This window comes from Pongo abelii, chromosome 1 (assembly GCF_028885655.2).
Source record: "Pongo abelii isolate AG06213 chromosome 1, NHGRI_mPonAbe1-v2.0_pri, whole genome shotgun sequence".
Lineage (NCBI taxonomy): Eukaryota > Metazoa > Chordata > Mammalia > Primates > Hominidae > Pongo > Pongo abelii.
In genome coordinates, this window is record NC_071985.2 from 225,292,588 (window position 1) to 225,314,082 (window position 21,495).

General features: G+C 46.8%; 1 protein-coding gene across 1 annotated transcript in view; it reads right to left on the minus strand.

Annotated features, from left to right (window-relative positions):
* CA6 (carbonic anhydrase 6) overlaps positions 1-8,994 on the minus strand; it is a 35,189-nt gene extending 26,195 nt beyond the window's left edge. The window contains exons 1-2 of the mRNA XM_003775820.4: positions 8,744-8,994; positions 3,000-3,140 (exon numbers count right to left, since the gene is read on the minus strand). Of these exons, the coding sequence (XP_003775868.3) occupies positions 3,000-3,090 (91 nt within the window). The 5' untranslated portion in view covers positions 3,091-3,140; positions 8,744-8,994. The remainder of the gene's footprint in view (positions 1-2,999; positions 3,141-8,743) is intronic.
* Between the last annotated feature and the right edge of the window lie 12,501 nt (positions 8,995-21,495).

The window sequence follows — 21,495 nt, forward strand, 5'->3', positions numbered from 1 at the left end:
TTTTTTTTGAGACAGGGTCTCGCTCTGTCACCCAGGCTGGAGTGCAGTGGTGCGATCTTGGCTCACTGCAACCTCTGCCTCCCAGATTCAAGAGATTCTCCTGCCTCAGCCTCCCAAGTAGCTAAGATTACAGGCATGCACCACCACTCCTGGCTAATTTTTATATTTTTATTAGAGACAGGATTTCGCCATGTTGGCCAGGCTGGTCTCTAACTCCTGACCTCAGATAATCCACCCACCTTGGCCTCCCAAAGTGCTGGGATTACAGGCGTGAGCCACCGCGCCCGGCCTGAGAGTCTTTTATACATAACTTTTTGCTCTCGTTTGACTTATTTCCAGCTGATGAATGCATGGAGGGATCCTTGGCTTTGCTGTTCCTGTGCTGCTCCAGGGGCCTCTTCCTCATTTCCTCTCAAGGGCCCAGTTGTCCTTCCATGTCCCCAACAGGAACACAGCCCCCACCTCCCCATGCTGCAGGAACCCCCCACCACTATTTTCTTGCTCCAGCCCCTTTTATGGATTCCCAGTATGGTAAAGACCATCTAGGTGTCTACACTTATGGATTCAGGGAAACTAAGGAAGCATCAGATTCCAGGACAACCTAGAGTGAGTACTTTTTTAAAACTCATAAGGAGAAAGTTTATCTTTTCAGAGAGGGTTGATAATCATAGGGGACAGAGTAACATAGGTGAATCATTATCATCGGTGACTTGGCCCCCAAACAGCTGTGGAGCTTGGAGTCAGCCATGTGACATGGAGAATCCCACCTCTGTTCCCTGTTCGGGGGTAGCTGTGTGGCGAGTACACAGCTTGTTTTAAGAAAGGTGTTTGTGGCTGGGCACGGTGGCTCATGCCTGTAATCCCAACACTTTGGGAGGCCGAGGCGGGCGGATCACTTAAGGTCGGGAGTTCATGACCACCCTGACAAACATGGAGAAACTCCGTCTCTACAAAAATACAAAACAATCAGCTGGGCGTGGTGGCACATGCCCTTAATCCCAGCTACTTGAGAGGCTGAGGCAGGAGAATCACTTGAACCCAGGAGGCAGAGGTTGCGGTGAGCCGAGATTGCACCACTGCACTCCAGCCTGGGCAACGAGAGTGAAACTCTCAAAAAAAAAAAAGAGGTGTTTGTACTAAGGCCCTCACCGCTTTTTGATTTGTAATCAAGGCAAGAGGCCTGTAGCACAACGCCTTCTCAGAGCAAGATGCTTTGGCCCAGGGCGCTGTCAATACTGGAACATCTCTCAGGTTTCCCTGGAAGGCATTTACAAAAGCTACTCTCAAGTTCTCCCGGAGCCCCTAGCAGTTTTCCAGGAAGCCCACTGTCTCAGAGGCTGGGCAGAGCCTGGGGAGGACAAGGACTTCATTGTCTGAATTCTCTCTTCCTTCACCTCTGAACCACCTGCCTGCACTGCGTGGCCAAGTGAAGCAGAATGCCCCAGGCTTCCGAGGCACTGCCATGTGTAAGATCACTGTGCTCAGGAACAGAGCGGTTGGTCAGAGTTGGCTGGACTTTCTGAACCTCCCAGGATGTCCCTAATTCCGTTGCCCTTGACTTAACAGATCATCTCGTTCACCCTGAAGGAATGCTTCCGGAGCAGCTGAACTGGGGCGGACTCTGCAGGAAGCAGACGTTTGTCTCACTTTCTGCATCGGCCAGTGGCCACCAGCCTCCTCATGGGCCCCAATCCGTGGTCCCGTACAGAAAGGAGGGGTACGCGGGAAGAAGCTCTCCTCACTGCCCCTGGAAAGGGCTGTTTAGTGTCCACAAACCCCACAGACACGGCCTTCTAGCTTTGGCTCACATGTGGACCAGAGCCCATGTTGAATGCCAGGATTTTACATTTCACATTTTAAAAGTCTGGTTTGGGGCCTGGCACGCTGGCTCATGCCTGTAATCCCAGCACTTTGGGAGGCTAAGGTGGGCGGATCACTTGAGGTCAGAAGTTTGAGACCAGCCTGGCCAACGTGGTAAAACCCCATCTCTACTAAAAATACAAAAGTTAGCCAGGCATGGTGATGAGTGCCTATAATCCCAGCTACTTGGGAGGCTAACACACGAGAATCTCTTGAAACCAGGAGGCAGAGGTTGCAGTAAGCCGAGATGGCGCCACTGAACTCCAGCCTGGGCAACAGAGCAAGACTCTGTCTCACAAAAAAAAAAAAACCTCTGGTTTTGGCAGCCCACAGACCAAAGGGCACTGGATCCTTATGTCAAGATGTTCTGGGTAAACTGCCTACCATAAAATTTCCAAGAAAGAAGGTCTCGCAAACCCCACAGCACCTTCCGTGAGGTTACCGAGAGTCTTTTCTAAGAACTTTATTTTCCACTTACATGGACCAACAAAGCAAATGGTTTTACGAAGAGAAGCAGTGAGTGTGCTTTCGAACCAGCCAACACCGTGGGTGGAAAAAAATTTAAAGCAAAAAGCCTGTAATTAAATCAGGAGTTTGTGAAGGGGAAAGCTATTTCCTTCTTTTCCTTATTTGAAGTTTAAGTTCAGCTTGTTCTCCATACCTTCTGAGACACTGAAAAGGTAACATCTGAAGCCACAATGAGCAGACCCCCAACAGATTGCAGGTGGGCTGCCTGGCCATCCTGGGAAATGCCCTAAAGGAGGACTCTTGGCCAGGCTCAGTGGCTCATGCCTGTAATCCCAGCACTTTGGGAGATGGGCAGATCACCTAAGGTCAGGAGTTCGAGACCAGCCTGGACAACATGGTGAAACCCTGTCTCTACTAAAAATACAAAAATTAGCCAGGCATGGTGGCAGGCACCTGTAATCCCAGCTACTCGGGAGGCTGAGGCAGGAGAATCACTTGAACCCAGGAGGCGGAGGTTGCAATGAGCCAACATCACACTACTGCACTCAAGCCTGGGTGACAGAGCAAGACTCTCTCTCTCTAAAAAAAAAAAAAAAAGAAGAAGAAGGGCACTTGTCCTGTTGTAAGGGTGTGAGGGTAACTGAGAGAGCATGCAGAAGCTAGGGGCTTACCTGAGTAGGTCCAGTCAGACCCATGCTGGGCCTGGCCACCCAGCAGGAACAGGGACAGCAGAAGCACCAGGGCCCTCATGGTGCTGCACATCTGGAATGAAGACTGATTCCGGCGAAGCTCTTCATTTAAAGGCTCAGAAACTGTAAATAACAATTTACAATTGATCCACCCAGCTGGCTAAACCACCCTTTGCTGCACCCACTAAAACAATAACACCCTCCCTACAACAGCACTTCTGGCTCCGTGTATTGGGCCAGGCAGCCCCAGCACCTGCCTGATCTCCTCCCACGTCAATTTCATATCCGGTCAGTCCATGGGTTTGGTTGTTCAGTGTTTTAGGAACACCTGAAGGGCCACACAGTGCAGCCATTGTGGACAGGTGACTGCGGAAATGGGAAAAGGCCCAAGGCAGGGAGAAGCAGGATGAAGGACTTTCCTGGACCGTCGGACTTCCCATGCTCTTTTTCCTGACGTTAGAGATCTGGGGACTGCTGATGGGATCACCACTGCCTGCAAACCCTGCCCGTCTCAGTCATGGACACAAGCCACCGCTGCAGACACGTGGCTGCCCTCAGCCGGGCACCCAGGGAGATGGCCTGGCCTCCATGTTTGGACATTTCACGGTCCTCTCCTTAAACCAGTGGTTGATCCTGGGCCCCAGCTCATGAGCCACATTCCAATGCGTGCCTTTATGCCATTCAAGCTGGTGTGGGCGTCTGTGTTTCTGCATGGATTTGTTCTGACACCTGCAGGGCGCTTGGGCACACCTAAGCCAATCAGCCAATTGCCCTCGCAGGATCCATGGATTACCTAATCCTGTATATTCACTTGGCTAGACAGTCCCTGAAATTAGCTGAAGGAGAAACTTTTGAGTTTATGCCTGCTGACAGGCCAGCGCTTCCCATGCCCTTCCACAAGGTCAAATACAAAGGGTAGCCGGAGCTTCTGCAGGGGGGCTACCAGGCTGCCGGACACAAAGGGCCGCCCCTGCCTTGTCGTGGGGAGCTGAACCCCCTCCTGGCCTAGCTTAACTCATTATCCACTTGGTCCTGGAATGGCAAACGGCAGCAGGCCTTCACAACAAGGATGTTAGCGGTAAACGTAGGCTCTCCCAAATATTTCAAAGACTCCCCGCTGTCATTTAATAGAGAACATCAGCTGCTGCAAAGAACTTGCTGGAAACTTCCATTTCTAAAGCTCAAGAGCTGAAAGAATCTCAGAGAGAGAGCAAAGCATGTTCACGGACAAGGATTCTGAAACTAGACAGGATCTGTGCCACCTGCTAACTGTGTGACCATGGGCAACACAGTGCTCTGTGCCTCAGCTTTCCTTCCTTTTTTTTTTTCTCTTTCTTTCTTCCTTTCTTTCTTTTCTTTCTCTCTTTCTTTCTTTTTTGAGACAGGGTCTCTCTCTGTCACCAGGCTGGAGTGCAATGATACGATTTCAGCTCACTTCTCTTGGACTCAAGCAATCCTCCTGCCTCAGCTTCCCAAGTAGCTGGGACCACAGTCGCATGCCACTATGCCCTGCTAATTTCTGTATTTTTTGTAGATACAGGTTTTTACCATGTTGCTCAGGCTGGCCTCAAACTCCTGGACTCAAGTGATTCTCCTGCCTCGTGCTCCCAAAGTGCTGGGATTACAGGCGTGAACCACCGCACCTGGCCGCCTCCTTTCTTTAAAAGGAGTTAGTGATAGCACATCCTTTGTGGGGATTCGGCAATAAATGTGACTGCAGTAGTTGGAGCAGTGCCTGGTGTGTAGCAAATGGCATTAGCATCTATTCAGACCCCTCATTTTATAGGAAAAGGAAGTGACTTATCATTGCCGCCCAGCTGGTTAGTGAGGGAACTGGAGGAAAAATGCTTCAATCTCCAGCTTATGGACCATTTATTTGCCAAAATGAGAAACCTACTCTTCTGTCCTTGCTAAATCAGTGACGCCTACCTGCTGACTCCCAGCCCTGTGGAAAGGGCCACCTTGTAAATCACAAGGCCCCACCTCTGCTGAGGAGAGCAAGACCCTTTACAAGCCCGGGCAGGACCCTTGACATCAAACTGGCAGGAAAACACGAACTCGGTCATCTGAATTTTTTCTTGGGAATCTGAATTGGGAGACCCAGAAAGAATCAGGGAGCTGCAGGCGGGCAGAGACCAAAATGTCAGGCTGTCATGGAAGCCTGGGAGGACTGGATGAGCCCAGGTGAGGGGAACTGGAGCGGGAAGGAGCTCAGAGAAAGCCTGGGCCAACGAGGAGGGGAGACTGCCCAGAGAGGGAGGCAGGAAGGGGCCCTGGAGAGTCAGAGAGAGGAGTGCTTGCGGTAGAGCACAGTGAAATGGAGAGGGCCCACCACTCCTGGCAGCTCCCAGCCCCACGGGTCTCACTGCCCTGCGGTGAGCATTTGGGGCTTCCCAGGAGAGCTCTGGGACGTTCCTCGCCTCACACAGCTCCTTAAAATACAGTGCACATACTGCGTCTGTGAAGCCATGATGCCAGCAGCCCTGCTGCAGAACTGCTGTGCAGCGTATCCACCCATCACATCTGAAGCTTTGCCCTGGTTTTGCCTTTCGCGCAGGCAAGAGCCTGGGCTGGCCAGCAACCTGTTGACCTGGCTGGTGTTGAGAATTGGTGTGAACGTGAGTAATTAAGGCAATAAGGGGGTCAGATCAGATGATGGCCTCTTGGAGAAGCAAGGCCATCTGCCAACGAGGGCACACTTCTAGAGAGAGGGTCCCCTCCCTTCTCTGTGCAACACCCTGCCAAGGACATACTGGACCCAGAATCAGGTGTGGTCAGTAGTGTTGCCTATTTTCTGACTCCTTGTCTACTTCAACCCTGAAATTTTCCATCACCTTTGAACATGAGTCTTCTTCTTGGATTTGGGAGGCACGTTGTTTGTTTGGGTTTGCTTTTGTTGGTGGTGGTGGCAGTGGGTTTTCGTTGTTGTTTTTTTTGGTTTTTGGTTTCTTTTTTGAGACAGGGTCTCACTCTGTTGCCCAGGCTGGAGTGCAGTGGTGCAATCATGGCTCACTGCAGCCTCCCAGTGCTCAGGTGATCCTCCCGCCTCAGCAGCACCCCCTTCTGCCTCATCCCCTCCAAGTAGCTGGGGCAACAGGTGCATGCCCTATGTCTGCTCTGTTTTTGTTGCTTTTATTTTTAGTGTGTCTCTCTATGCTATGAGCTTCCTTCTGCCTTCATCCAACCATATCCTTGGCGGATCAAGGTGGTTTTTTTAATTCTAAACTCCTATTTTTCTAGGGCCTATGGTTGGATTGGCTGTCGGAGATGAGTTGACAAGTTTATCATTATTACAACATAAGGTCAAAGGGAGAAAGGAGCCTTTGTTCTTCCTTGCTTCTACCACTGCCCCCCGACAAGGCCCACTGAGGCAAGGAAAAAGAAGGGGGTAGGGAGGCATGGCCAGCCCAGGTGGGCAAGAAGGCACCATCAGCCCAGGTGAGCAGGGACAGATGATGAACCAAATGACTAGGGAGGCACCATTAGCCCAGGCTGCACAGGACCAGCATAAAAGAATGAGTCTGGCAGGCCAGGCACGGTGGCTCACGCCTGTAATCCCAGCACTTGGGGAGGCCGAGGTGGGTGATCGCCTGATGTCAGGAGTTCAAGACCAGCCTGGGCAACGTGGTGAAACCCCGTCTCTACTAAAAATATGAAAATTAGCCAGGCATAGTGGTGCGTGCCTGTAATCCCAGCTACTTGGGAGGCTAAGCCACGAGAATCACTTGAACCCAGGAGGCAGAGGTTGCAGTGAACTGAGATCACGCCACTGCACTCCAGCCTGGGCAACAGAGCGAGACTCTGTCTCAAAAACAACAACAAAAACAAACAAAAAAGAAAGAGTCTGGCTACACAAGAATATGCTTATCTCGGCTGTAAGTAACACAGAAAGGCTATTGTTCTGTTTCATGCAGGAGTGTGAGCTCATCCTGAAGAATGAGTCACTCTGAACAAGTAAGTTCTAGATGGTTACAGGCTCAATCCTATGTAAGCACCAAGATGTCTAAAACCTCTAAAATGTACGGTACATTTTTCAATAGATAAAGCTGAATTTTATTAAACTTTTCTTAATGACTGAGTCCCACTAATATGAACATCAATTATTCTCCTGCATTGTAATATATTGATGTCTGCTGGGCCTATAACATATAACATACATATATATAATTATCCCTGCAAGAAATGACCACTGGCCAGGCACAGTGGCTCACACCTATAATCCCAGCACTTTCGGAGGCCAAGGGGGACGGATCACCTGAGGTCAGGAGTTCGAGCCCAGCTTGGCCAACATGGTGAAACCCCGTCTATCCTGAAAATACAAAAGTAGCCAGGCATGGTGGCATGTGCCTGTGATCCCAGCTACTCGGGAGGCTCAGGAGGGAGACTCCATCGTCTCAAAAAAAAAAAAAAGAAAAAAGAAAAAAAGAAAGAAAGGAAAGAAATGACCCCTAACTGTAATGTTTTTGGATTTCTTTTACCAGATACTGAGAGGGGAAAGTTAGCTAGCTTAATTGATTGCTAAAGTAATGCACATCTATGCTCATGGGTATCCATAAGGCTGGGACACAACCAATCAGAACAGAAGCCAGACTTGGTGTGGAGGAAAGTCTGGAAGCTCCCTGCTCTGCCAGGAGTTAACCCTGGATTGGTGGATTGTAGGGAGATTGGGAAGTTCTTGGGAAGGGCTGAGCAACAGGAGCAGCTGGAGGTACCATTGTGTCATTGTGTGTGTATTGATTTTTTCATTGTTAGCATTTCTTTCTTTTTTTTTTTTTTTTGAGATGGAGTTTCACTCTTGTTACCCAGGCTGGAGTGATCTCCGCTCACTGCAACTTCCACCACCCAGGTTCAAGCGACTCTCCAGCCTCAGCCTCCCAAGTAGCTGGGATTACAGGCGCCCACCACCACACCTGGCTAATTTTTGTATTTTTAGTAGAGATGGGGTTTCGCCATGTTGGTCAGGCTGGTCTTGAATTCCTGACCTGAGGTGATCCACCTGCCTTGGCCTCCCAAAGTGCTGCGATTACAGGTGTGAGCCACTGCGCCCGGCCCACTATTAGTATTTCTAACATGGGCTTCCAGCTCTTGCCTCTTAGGGTTGTCTGTCTGTTCTCATCTCCTGGCTTCCTCATCTGTTTGGCAGAAACCAGATGACCACACTTCTTAGAATTACATATACAAGAAGAATAGATACAGCTAAGCCAACAGCCCAGAGACTGTCCTCTATCTAAAATACACACACTCTGAAATGCCTTTGGCATTTCGATGCTAAACTCACAGATTTCTATTTCCTTTATGACTTTCAGCTATATCCATATAAATGGAGCATCGACACAAGTAAGTCATTGTGTGAACTAACCCACTCGCAGAAAATCCAGCTACAGTCAGGTCCAACTCCACGGGGGGGGGCCCTTGCTTTCTCTCACTAGCCTCCTGGTGATGAGTTCCCCGGTCTTAGAGAGCATCTCCAGCCTCACACATCCTCCTGGAATTCAGCACCTGTCGGGTAGAGTTGTCTCCCAACAGGCATCTCCTCCTGTGTCTCTATCCTCTTCCCCACTGGGTACCAGTAACCCACATCCAAAAGCAATCAGCCCAAAACCCTAGTGGAAATCCTCTTTTCTGTCATTAATTTAGGTATAAGCAAAATAGGAACCAAATACCTAAAAATATTTACAGCTCAGCCTGCCATCAACATCCTGTGTCCCTTCTCTGTGCAAACTCACCATCCTCCTGCCACGAGAATTGGATGTTCTGTTTGTATCTCCTGCTGGTTCTACCTTCTACTTCTTGTAGAAGTAGAGTTCTGTGTTCTGTGTCTTTTATGCGGCAGAAGCCAGGAAGTCTTCTGTGGGCTTTGCTCAAATGGGAGGGTAAAATTCCCTCCTAGGAGTGTTGCCTCTGTTTATGCCTGGGGTTGGCCAGAGTGACTCCATCTTGGTTATTATCCATGAGTCTTGCTTATATCTCTTCAGTATGCTCCACCCCTAGTAGGCCAGGGTCTTGCTTATATCTCTTCAGTATGCTCCACCCCTAGTTTACATCTGCAAGGCAGATTTGTATGTCTTTCAGCTCCACCCTTCCCTGGTCAATAAGCAGGTCAAATCCACCCTTCCTGATCAAATGCATAATGAGTCCTCACCCTCCCCTCATGCCTAAGGGACCGATTATGCAAGCAGAGGATTGTATTCGTTTCCTGCTGCTGTAACAAACTGCCAAAAACTCAGTGCTTAAAACAACACAAGTTCATTCTCTTACAGATCTAAAGGTCAGAAATTCAAAACCAGTTTCACTGGGCTAAAGTCAAGGTGTGGGCAGGGCTGGCTCCTTCAGAGGCTCTGAGGGGATCATCTGTTCCTTGCATTTTTCAGCTCCTGGTGGCCACCTGCATTCTTTGGCTCGTGGCCTCTTCCTTGAATCACTCCAATCTCTTGCTTCCTTTGTAGTTTGCTTAGTCCTTAGTGCAGCTAGGTCCGGGTTCTTGCTCTATGACCAAGAAGAATAAGGCACACAGACAGTGGAGAGTGAGTAGAATAGAACAGGATTTATTAAACAAAAGGAAAACTCTCAGCAAAGAGAGGGGTCCTGAAAGCGAGGCAGAAATTTAAAAATAACAATAATAATAATAATAAGTACTGCACTTATTCACTCCAAGAAAAGTAAAAGCTAAGGCCCAGAATGTGGCAAGGCAAGGTTTCAAAAGAAAAAGAAAAGAACAAGCTTTCCTCTACCTAGCAAGCTCATTTCAAGGACTGTTATAATGCTGTCAGAATAGCCAAGGCCAAAGGAATGGGCTCCAGACACTCCCCTGCTTCCAGAGCAAGGTTGAGGGGAAAAAAAAAGAGAGAGAGAGAGAGAGAAAGACAGATTCTTTTACTGTTACTCTTTTCTCAGTCTTCTTAAGCATTATTATGTTTTACAAATGTCTGTATTTAGCCAGTTCTTGTTTTTCTTTCGATGCAGCTACAAGGCCACCAGCTATGCAAGGTCACAAGTTATGCTATGCTATAGATTACGTGACCTGTCATTGTATGATTAACTGCTTTTGTTTTGCTTCTGTAAGGCCACTTACAAAAACCCCACTCTGTCTTTGTTCAATGCTCAGCTTTTTGGATGTGAGTCCACTGAGCCAGTGCATACCGAAAATAAACAATCCTCCTGTTTCTCTCATATTGGTCTCTCCATTCCTCAGTTGACTGCAACAAAAGCAAGTTGCCAGAAACAGGGCTGAGTTCTGTGTCTTTTATGCTGCAGAAGCCAGGAAGTCTTTTGTGGGCTTTGCTCAAATGGGAGGGTAAAATTCCCTCCTAGGAGTGTTGCATCTGTATATGCCTGGGGTTGGCCAGAGTGACTCTATCTTGGTTATTATCCATGAGTGTCTAAATAAAACCCACAGGGGGGCTAAAACCACAATGCTAATGTTATGTTAATGACATTATAATGAGCTGGGTCAAGTGAAGGACATTTAGGTTAATTTATTGCACCTGCACCTTAGTTGGGACAGTCACTTTTGAGCAACATCCTGGCACAAGGGGAAATTCTTAACCACATTTCTTCCCCTTAGCTGTTCTTCAGTTGTTCCTGTGAACGTTGTCCCTCTCTGTCCTTCTCCAGAGACCCTCCCTCTCTATCTGCCTAACCAGCCCCTAACTGCCCCCTCCCTCACTTCCTCCTTTGATCTTCTTGACTTCCCTCATATTACGGTCCTTGTGATTACGTTTAGGGTCTACCCAGGTCATCCAGGATGATCTCATCTCCAGATCCTTAACTTAATCACATCTGCAAGTCCCCTTGGCTCTGTAATGTTACATACACAGGTTCCAGGGGATTAGGATGTGGACATTTTTGGGGGGTCATTATTCAGCCTACCACAAAGATATTGGGAATTACCAAGATAAACTAAACCATGAGTTGCTAAAAATTGGATTTAGACTTCAGAGAACGGAGTAATAACTCAGCAATATCATGAAATATACCAGGAACGAAGAGGGTCGTACAGGAGACAAATGAACAAGGGCTAGCCTGTCCAAAGAATGTACTATTGCCAGGAACTTTTCTGAGCTCTTAATGGTCACAGTGATATGACCAGGGTCAGCTGACTAGACTGGAAAAGTCCTGGTAACCTGCAAAACAGTAAAGAGAGAAGTGGGGTCAAACACCCAATGTGAGCCGGGCTCGCTGGCTCACGCCTGTAATCCTACCACTTTGGGAGGCTGAGGCGGGTGGATCACTTGAGCTCAGGAGTTAAAGACCAGTCTGGACAACATGGTGAAAACCCATCTCTACGAAAAATACTAAAATTAGCCAGGTGGGGCCGGGCACGGTGGCTCACACCTGTAATCTCAGCACTCTGAGAGGCCGAGGCAGACAGATCATGAGATCGGGAGTTCGAGACCAGCCTGGCCAATGTGGTGAAACCCTGTCTCTACTAAAAATACAAAAATTAGCTGGGCATGGCGGCGCATGCCTGTAGTCCCATCTACTCAGGAGGCTGAAGCAGAAGAATCACTTGAACCCAGGAGGTGGAGGTTGCAGTAAGCCAAGATCACGCCACTTTACTCTAGCCTGGGTAACAGAGCAAGACTCCGTCTCAAAAACAAACAAACAAACAAAACTAGCCAGGTGTGGTGGTTCGCACCTGCAGTCCCAGCTACTTGTGGGGCTGAAGTGGGAGGATCGCTTGAGCCCAGGAGGCGGAGGTTGCAGTGAGCTGAGATCACACAACTGCACTCCAGCCTGGGCACCAGAGTGAGACCCTGTCTCAAAAAAAAAAAAAAAAGACCGTGCTCAGACCAGCACTCCTTGAATGTGGCCTCCCTCACCCAAGACACAAGAGTCAACTTTTGGCTGAATCACAGTCTGGCATGTAGAGGGAAGCTCCGCACCACAAATATACAGTCTTGTGTCCGGGCGCGGTGGCTCAGGCCTGTAATCCCAGCACTTTGGGAGGCCGAGGTGGGCAAATCACCTGAGGTCAGGAGTTCGAGACCAGCCTGGACAAAGTGGTGAAACCCCATCTCTACTGAAAATACAAAAATTAGTCAGGTGCGTGTCTGTAATCCCAGCTACTCAGGAGGCTGAGGCAGGAGAATCACTGGAATCTGGGAGGCTGAGGTTGCAGTGAGCCAAGATCACACCACTGCACTCCAGCCTGGGTGACAGAGTGAGACTCCGTCTCAAAAAAAAAAAAGAAAGGAAAAAATAAATATGCAATCTTTTACTTAGTGTCCACACAAACTTCTATCATTTTTTTTTCTTTTATTTATTTATTTATTTTTGGGACAGAGCCTCGCACTGTCACCAGGGCTGGAGTGCAGTGGCGCGATCTTGGCTCACTGCGACCTCTGCCTCCTGGGTTCAAGCGATTCTCCTGCCTCAGCCTCCCAAATAATTGGGATTACAGGCACTCGTCACCACGCCTGGCTAATTTTTTGTATTTTTAGTAGAGACGGGCTTTCACTATGTTTGCGAGGCTGGTCTCAAACTCCTGACCTCGTGATCCGCCTGCCTCAGCCTCCCAAAGTGCTGGGATTACAGGTGTGAGCCACCGTGCCTGGCCCCATACTTTTTTTTCTTAGAGTCTTACTCTGTCACCCAGGCTGGAGTGCAGTGGTATGATCAAAGCTCACTGCAGCCTCAGAATCTCAAGTTCAAATGATCCTTCTGCCTCAGCCTCCCAAGTAGCTGGAACTACAGGTTTGCACCACCATCCCCAACTAATTTTTAATTTTTTGTAGAAATGGGGTCTCACCGTGCTACCCAGTCTGGTTCCGAACTCCTGAGATCAAGTGATCATCCTGCCTTGGTCTCCCAAAGTGCTGGGATTACAGGCATGAGCCACTGCACCCAGCAAACTTTCACTATATTGATCTAAAAATAAAAAAGATGTAACAGGGAGAGAGACTCTCAAAAAAAAAAAAGTCAATATACAAAATAGAATTGTATTTCTACAAAACAGCAACAATTAGAAAATGAAATGTAAAGTTTTTTTTATTTTAAAAATTATACCACTATAAGAAGTCTGCACGGTCTTTGTAACTTTTCTGTAAATCTAAAACTATACTAAAATTAAGTCTGTCTTTAAAAACTTCTACCATTTTACAATGGCATCAGAAAATATCAGACACCCATGAATAACTCTAATAAAAGATTATTATTATTTTAGACAGGGTCTCACTCTGTTGCCCAGGCTGGAATACAGTGGCATGATCTCAGCTCACTGCAGCCTCTACTTCCTGGACTCAAGCAATCCTCCTGCCTCAGCCTCCTGAGAGGCTGGGATTATAGTCATGCATCACCACACCCAGCTAATTTTTTTTGCACTTTTTGTACAGATGGGTTTTTGTCATGTTGCCCAGACTGGTCTGGAACTCCTGAGCTCAAGTGATCTGCCTGTCTCAGCTTCCCAAAGTGTGAAATTACAGGTGTGAGCCACCACACCTGGCCAAAGGTTATTGAGAGAAATTCAATACCTGAATAAATGAGGGAATTGGCAAGAATTTTTTCTTCAGTCTCTGTGCTACTAAAGAATTTCTTTCTTTCTTTTTTTTTTTTTTTAAGGATTTCTTGGCCGGCCACAGTGGCTCATGCTTGTAATCCCAGCACACTTTGGGAGGCCGAGGTAGGAAGATCACAAGGTCAGGAGATTGAGACCATCCTGGCTAACACGGTGGTTTACTAAAAATACAAAAAATTAGCCGGGTGTGGTGGCACGCACCTGTAGTCCCAGCTACTTGGAGGCTGAGGCAGGAGAATCGCTTGAACCCAGGAGGCGGAGGTTGCAGTGAGCTGAGACTGTGCCACTGCACTCCATCCTGGGCGACAGAGCGAGACTCCATCTCAAAAAAAAAAAAAAAAAAAAAAAGAATTTCTTAAACAGGGCTGGGTGCAGTGGCTCATGCCTGTAATCCCAGAGATTTAGGAGGACAAGGCGGGCAGATCACCTGCAGTCAGGAGTTTGAGATCAGGCTGGCCAACAAGGCAAAACCCCATCTCTAGTAAAAATACAAAAATTAGCCGGATGTGGTGGTGCCTATAATCTCTGCTACTTGGGAGGCTGAGACAGGAGAATTGCTTGAACCCAGGAGGCAAAGTTGCAGTGAGCCAAAATCATGCCATTGCACTCCAGCCTGGGCGACAGAGCGAGACTCCATCTAAAAAAAAAAAAGAGAGAGAAAGATTATCTGAGCAACACAAAAGTTAAAAACTCAAGGGGCATGGTAGCTCTCGCCTGTACCCAGCACTTTGGGAGGTCAAGGTAGAGCACTTGAGGCCAGGAATTCAAGATCATCCCGGACAACATAGCAAGACCCCATCTCTACCCCCCAAAAAAGAAAATCTAAAAACATTAGTTCATCAAAACATATCATACCAAGTGAGACGTCAAGCCCCATAGTAGGAGAAGATATTTTCAGTACATACAACCAACAAATGACCCACATCCAGAATATATAAAGAACACTTACAAATAAATGAGAAAAAAAATCCAGCTCATATTCAAATAGGCCAAGACTCATGGTACCTTTCAAAAGAGGATTTCCAGATGGCCAATTAACATCTGAAGAGGTTCAACCTCTTTAGTGACGAGAGAAATGAAAATTAAAACCATAGTGATACCACTGCAAAGTCACCCTCACCCTGCTGGCAAAAACTTAAAAGGCTACCTGATATGGCTTGGCTGTGTCCCCACCCAAATTTCATCTTGAATTGTAGCTCCCACAATTCCCATGTGTTGTGGGAGAGACCCAGTGGGAGGTAATTGATCATGGAGAAGGGTCTTTCCCATGCTGTTCTCGTGAGAGTATATAAGTCTCACGAGATCTGATGGTTTCATAAGAGGGGGTTCCTTGCACAAACTCTCTTTGCCTGCTGCCATCCATGTAAAACGTGACTTTCTCTTCCTTGCCTTCCACCATGATTGTGAGACCACCCCAGCCAGGTGGAACTGTGAGTCCGTTAAAGCTCTTTCACGTATAAATTACCCAGTCTCGGGTATGTCTTTATTAGCAGTGTGAAAATGGACTAATACACCAACAATACCAAATGTTAGCAAGATTGCAAAGCAATGCAAACTCTCATACATTGCTCATTGCTAGTGAGGGTGCAGGAAACAGGTTCAGCCACTTTGGAAAACACTATCTACTAAAGTTGATATATCCAAATCCTGTGACCTAACAGTTCTGCTGGTAGGTATATACCCAACAGGAACCTGTACATTTGGGTGCCAACCGACATGTATAAGAATGCTCATGGCTGAGCATGGTGGCTCTCACCTGTAATCCCAGCACTTTGGGAGGCTGAGGCAGGCAGATCACTCAAGTCCAGGAGTTTGAGAGCAGCCCGGGCCACATGGCAAAACCTCATTTCTACAAAAAATACAAAAATTAGCCAGGCGTGATGGCACGTGCCTGTAGTCCCAGCTACTCCAGAGGCTGAAGCTAGAGGATCACTTGAGCCCAGGAGGAAGAGGTTGCAGTAAGCCAAGATCATGCCACCGTACTCCAGCCTGGACAACACAGCCCATCTCAAAAAAAAAAAAAGAAATGTTCATAACAACCCTATTCATTATATCCCCAGATTGGAAACAAACCAAATAGCCACTAATAGCATAATGGATAAATAAATGGTGCTATGTTCGTTCATACAACAGAATGAATTAGCTACAGATACAGGCAATAAAATGGATGAATCTTAGAATATGTTGATGAAAAAAGCCAATCATAGAAGAAGTATAGAATCTAATTCTATCTTTATAAAGTTCCAAAATGGACAAAGCTGACCTATAGTGTTAGAAATGATTGGAAGGGGGACTCCAGGAGAGCTGGGCATGATTTTGACCCAGGAGACAAGTTACTCAGGGGTGTAACAGTTATTTCGGGGTATAACTTTCTTCTGGTGGTGCTGGGATTACAGGTGTGAGCCAACATGCCTGGCTGATTATTAACGTTTTAAGTTTTATCTACTGAAAATTGCACAAATTATAAATGTACAGTTCACAAAATCATCTCTAATGGAGGCAGTAGCAAGAGGATCACTTGAACCCAGGAGTTCGAGGCCAGCTTAGGCAACATAGTGAGATCCCACCTCAATTTTAAAAATTAAAAAAATTAAATGAGGTCAGGTGCGGTAGCTCACACCTGTGATCCCAGCACTTTGGGAGGCCAAGGCTGGTGGATCACCTGAGGTCAGGAGTTCAAGATCAGCCTGGCTAACATGGTAAAACCCCTTCTTTACTGAAAATACAAAAATTAGCCCAGCACAGTGGCACATGCCTGTAGTTTCAGCTACTCGGCAGGCTGAGGCAGGTGAATCACTTGAACCTGGGAGGCAGAGGTCACAGTGAGCCGAGATGGCACCACTGCACTCCAGCCTAGGCAACAGAGCAAGACTCTGTCTCAAAATAAAATAAAATAAAATAAAATAGGGCCAGGTGTGGTGGCTCATGCCTGTAATCCCGGCACTTTGGGAGGCTGAGGCAGGTGAATTACCTGAGGTCAGGAGTTCAAGACCAGCCTGGCCAACACAGTGAAACCCCATCTCTACTAAACATACAAAAAATTCACCGGGCATGGTGGTGGGTGCCTATAATCCCAGCTACTTGGGAGGCTGAGGCAAGAGAATCACTTGAACTTGGGAGGTGGAGGTTGCAGTGAGCCTAGATCGTGCCATTGCACTCCAGCCTGGGGGACAGAGGGAGACTCCATCTCAAAAAAATAAATAAATAAACATAAAATAAAAAAAAAATAAAGTGGCCACGGACTTCCCAGCCCCTCTGTGGCTAAAGGTAGACATGTCATGTACTTTTAGCTAATGGGATTCTGAGAGGTGCATGCTATGATGAAGATGAACGCTGGAAATACTACGCTAAGTGAAATAAGCCAGGCACAAAAGAACAGATATTATATAATTCCACTTATGTGAGGCACCTGGAATGGGTATATTCATAGAGGCAGGAAGTAGAATAGTGGTTAACAGGGGCTGGAGACAGAGGGGAATGGGGAGTTATTTTTTGATGGATACGGGGTTTCAGATTGGGATGATGAAAAAGTTCTAGAAATAGATAGCAGTGATGGTTGCACAACAGTGTGACTGGACTTAATGCCATCAAATTGTACACTTAAAAGTGGCTTAAGGCCGGGTGCAGTGGCTCACATTTGTAATCCCAGGACTTTTGGAGGCCAAGGCAGATGGATCATTTGAGGTCAGAAGCTTGAGACCAGCCTGGCCAACATGGTGAAACCCCGTCCGTACTAAAAATACAAAAAATTAGCTGGGTGTGGTGGTGCGCACCTGTAATCCCAGCTACATGGGAGGCTGAGACAGAAGAATTGCTTGAATCAGGAAGGCATTTGTTGCAGTGAGCTGAGATCATGCCATTGCACTCCAGCCTGGGTGACAGAGTGAGACTTGGTCTCAAAAAAAAAAAAAAAAAGTGGCTTAAATGTTTAGTTTTGCAAGATGAAGAGTTCTGGAGATTGGCTGCACCACAATGTGAACGTGCATAGCTGAACTGTACACCTCAAGACGATTAGATGATTAGGACAGAACGCGTGCAGAGGCTCCCGCCTGTAATCCCAGCACTTTGAGAGGCCGAAGTGGGCAGATCACCTGAGGTCAGGAGTTTGAGACCAGCCTGGCCAACATGGTAAAACCCCACCTCTACTAAATTTACAAAACTTAGCTGGGTGTGGTGGCGGGTGCCTGTAATCCCAGCTACTCGGGAGGCTGAAGCAGGAGAATTGCTTGAACCCGGGAGGCGGAGGTTGCAGTGAGCCGAGATCGCGCCATTGCATTCCAGCCTTAGTGACAAGAGCGAGATTCCATCTCAAAAAAAGAAAAAAAAAAAGATTAGGATGGTAAATGTTATGTTGTGTATATTTTACTGTGATTTAAAAAAAAGTTAATAATGAAAAGTTCTTTGTCCATTAATTTGAGAATGTAGATCAAATAGACAAATTCCTACAAGAATATAACGTAACGATGTTTAAGAGGAGACAACCAGAATAATTCTGTATTTATTAAAGAAATCAAACCAACAGTAGAAAACTATTCTCATGAATCAAAAACAAGCCCATAACATATTATGGGCAAGTTTTCCCAAACATTGAAGAAACAAACAATTCCAAAATTACATAAAACATAGCTTAGACAGGGCTAGGTAAACCACAGCTTGTGGGCCCAATTTGGCTTTTACGTATCGTCTGTGGCTACTCTCACATTCTAACGGCTGCGCCAAGCAGTCACAACAGAGACACAGGGCCTGGAAAACCCAACATGTTTACCATCTGGCCCTTTACAGGAAAAGTTTGCCAAAAACAGAGAACTCTCTCCAACTCATTTTGTGAGGCTCATATATCTTTGGCACCAAAATCTAACAAGAACAGCATGAAAAATAATTATAAGCCAGTGCCATTCATGAACTTAGATGTAAAAATCCTAACAGGATTGAATAGCAGGAATGAATGAATAAATGGCTGAATGATCTTCCCAAGACTTTTGTAGTTTTCAGCCCATATTTGCTTGGCTTTTTTGGTCCCTTATATAAGTGTCATCTTTTATTGATCAATCTCTTCCATTTACTCAACTGTGACGGACACCAATCCCCTTCCCTTGCCCCATTCCCAGCCCATCTTGTGGCTAAGGTCAGACATGTCACTCACTTTTAGCTAATGAGACATACAGGGCCCTGGAGACACTTTTGGACAAGGTTTTGCTTTCTTATAAAAATAGGCAACTGGGCATGGTGGCTTATGCTTGTAATCCCAGCACTTTGGGAGGCTGAGGCGGGAGGATCACTTGAGGCTAGGAGTTTGAGACCAGCCTGGGCAACAAAGTGAGACTCCATCTCTACAAAAAATGTAAAAAGTTAGCCAGGCATGACAGCTGCAGTGGCTCACGCCTGTAGTCCCACCACTTTGGGAGGCCAAGGCTGGTTAATCTCTTGAGGTCAGGAGTTCGAGACCAGCCTGGGCAACATGGTCAAACCCCAGCTCTACTAAAAATACAAAAATTAGCCAGGTGTGGTGGCATGTGCCTGTAGTCCCAGCTACTCAGGAGGCTAAGGTGAAACCAGGAAGCAGAGGTTTCAGTGGGCTGAGATGACACCACTGTACTCCAGCCTGGGTGACAGAGCAAGATTCTGTCTCAAAAAAAAAAAAAAAAGTTAGCCAGATGTGGTGGCATACACCTGTGGTCCCAGCTACTGGGGAGGCTGAGATAGGAGGATCACCTGAGCCCAGGAGGTAGAGGCTACTGTGAACTGTGATCGCGCCACTGCAATCTAGTCTGGGCAACAGAACCAGACCCTGTCTCAAAATAAGAAAAACAAAAAACAGGCCAGAGGAGAGCAGGGGAGCCTGACAACATTGCTTCTTCTCCCTTCTTTGGTCCTAAAATTAGGTCTGATGCCTGGAGCTGTGGCAGCTATCTTGCAGCCATGAAGATAAAAAGCCAGATGCTGATGACAGTGGAGCAGAAGAGAAGAAGAGCTTGGGTCCTCAAAAGCTTCATAGGGCACCTGAAGCAGTGTCAGCAATTGCCACCAGATGTCTTGTTTTCCAAGAAAAATTACTCCTCTTTCTTTTCTTTTTTTTTTTTTTTTTTGAGACAAGAGTCTCACTCTGTCACCCAGGCTGGAGTGCAGTGGCGTGATCTAGGCTCACTGCAACCTCCATCTCCTGGGTTCAAGCAATTCTCTGCCTCAGCCTCCCGAGTAGCTGGGACTACAGGCACGCACCACCATGCCTGGCTAATTTTTGTATTTTTAGTAGGGATGATGTTTCACCATCTTGGCCAGGCTGGTCTTGAACTCCTGACCTCGTGATCAACCTGCCTCAGCCTTCCAAAGGGCTGGGATTACAGGCATGAGCTACCACACTCAGCCACTCCTCTTTTATTGGGTCACTGGTAGTTGGATGTTCTGCTACTTGCATCTAAAAGCATTCCTAAGTGATACATCCTCACATATACACTGTTTCAGTGTATATTTTCTAAGCATAACTTAGAAAATATATTGAAGGTAGTTCTGTTAGGTTCTGTTAATGGATTGGGCCTGGGATTTCAATATTCCCACCTTCATAAACATGAATAGGCTTTTTTTTTTTTTTTTTTTTTTTTTTTTTTTTTTTTTAAGAATCAGGGTCTCGCTGTGTTGCCCAGGCTGCTCTCAAACTCCTGAGCTCAAGTGATGCTCCTGCCTCAGCTTCCCGAGTAGCTGGGGCTACAGACACGTACCACTACACCCAGCTGGGAGTAGTTTTTAAGAATCATTAAAATCCTTAAGACTTACAGATGGACCCACCCATGGGTGAAAATAACCCTGGTTAGAAGTGTTCACTTTAACCCAGCGTGAGCCCCAGGTTACTTTCTTTTTTCTTTCCTTTTTTTTTTTTTTTGTGATGGAGTCTCACTGTATCAACCAGGCTGGAGTGTAACCTCTGCCTCCTGGGCTAGCAAAGCAGAGGGTTGATATTGGGGGTAAGGCTTGGGGATTTTCTGGGTGTGACCATATCCTGGGTCTGTTTGCCAGGCCTCTTGAAATTTTGCAAAAACAATTACTGGAATAGAACAAAGAAGATGGGTAATGGGGGCAGTCTAAGGAGGAAGTTATGGTGGTTTAGCAGCCTCACAGAGGAGTTACAAGAGCTGTTTGTGAGGCTTATGGGGGAAGAGAGGGGTAGCTTTGCCTCAAACATTTCAGCCTTTTAATAGATAATAGATAATAGATAACAGATAATAGATAATAGAAGAGGGGCGCCATTCTCATCTGGCTACTTCAAGCTAAAGAGGGTCGCTGGTTAAGGGGAAAGGCCAGATGGTGGAGATTGGGTTTGGAACGGTTGGTATCCTTGGAGCAGCATCATGTCTTTTATTGTTCCATGGGTGAATGCTCTGATACGGTTCTGTAAAAACTGGGTAAGGAGACGTAAGAAGCAGGGGCCAAATGCTAAAAAGAAAAAAAGGGTTATAGCAGGACCTAGGAGGGGCAGAAGCCAGGGAGCCCAGGAGTTACTGAACCACTGGGGCCATGTGGATTGACTGTCCCTTAATTTTTGTGCTTGGTCTTTGAGTTTTTTTACCGCGTCTCATACTCATCCAGATTGGCTGAGATAGAAACAACATTGTTCATCTAAAAGGACACAGAGACCGCCTTTTTCTGCTGTAAGAAGATCAAGGCGTCTGCGGTTCTGTAGGGTAACTGCTGCTAGAGAGCCTAATTGATTTTGGAGGTAAGTGATAGAATCTGCAATCTCTTCTGATGATGCTTGAAAGTCTTTGGAGAGTGACTGAAAATATGATAATGAAGTTCCTAAGCTGCCGGCTCCTAGTCCAACACCTGCTGTGACCCTGAGGGCTGCTAATAAAGGAACAAATTGTATTGCCTTCTTTGAACAGGCATGGACTGTGGCGGGAATATGGAGTTCTTGGTCTGGGGGAACGAGATTAATATTGGGGGTAAGGTAAATTAAGGTGCAGGTAC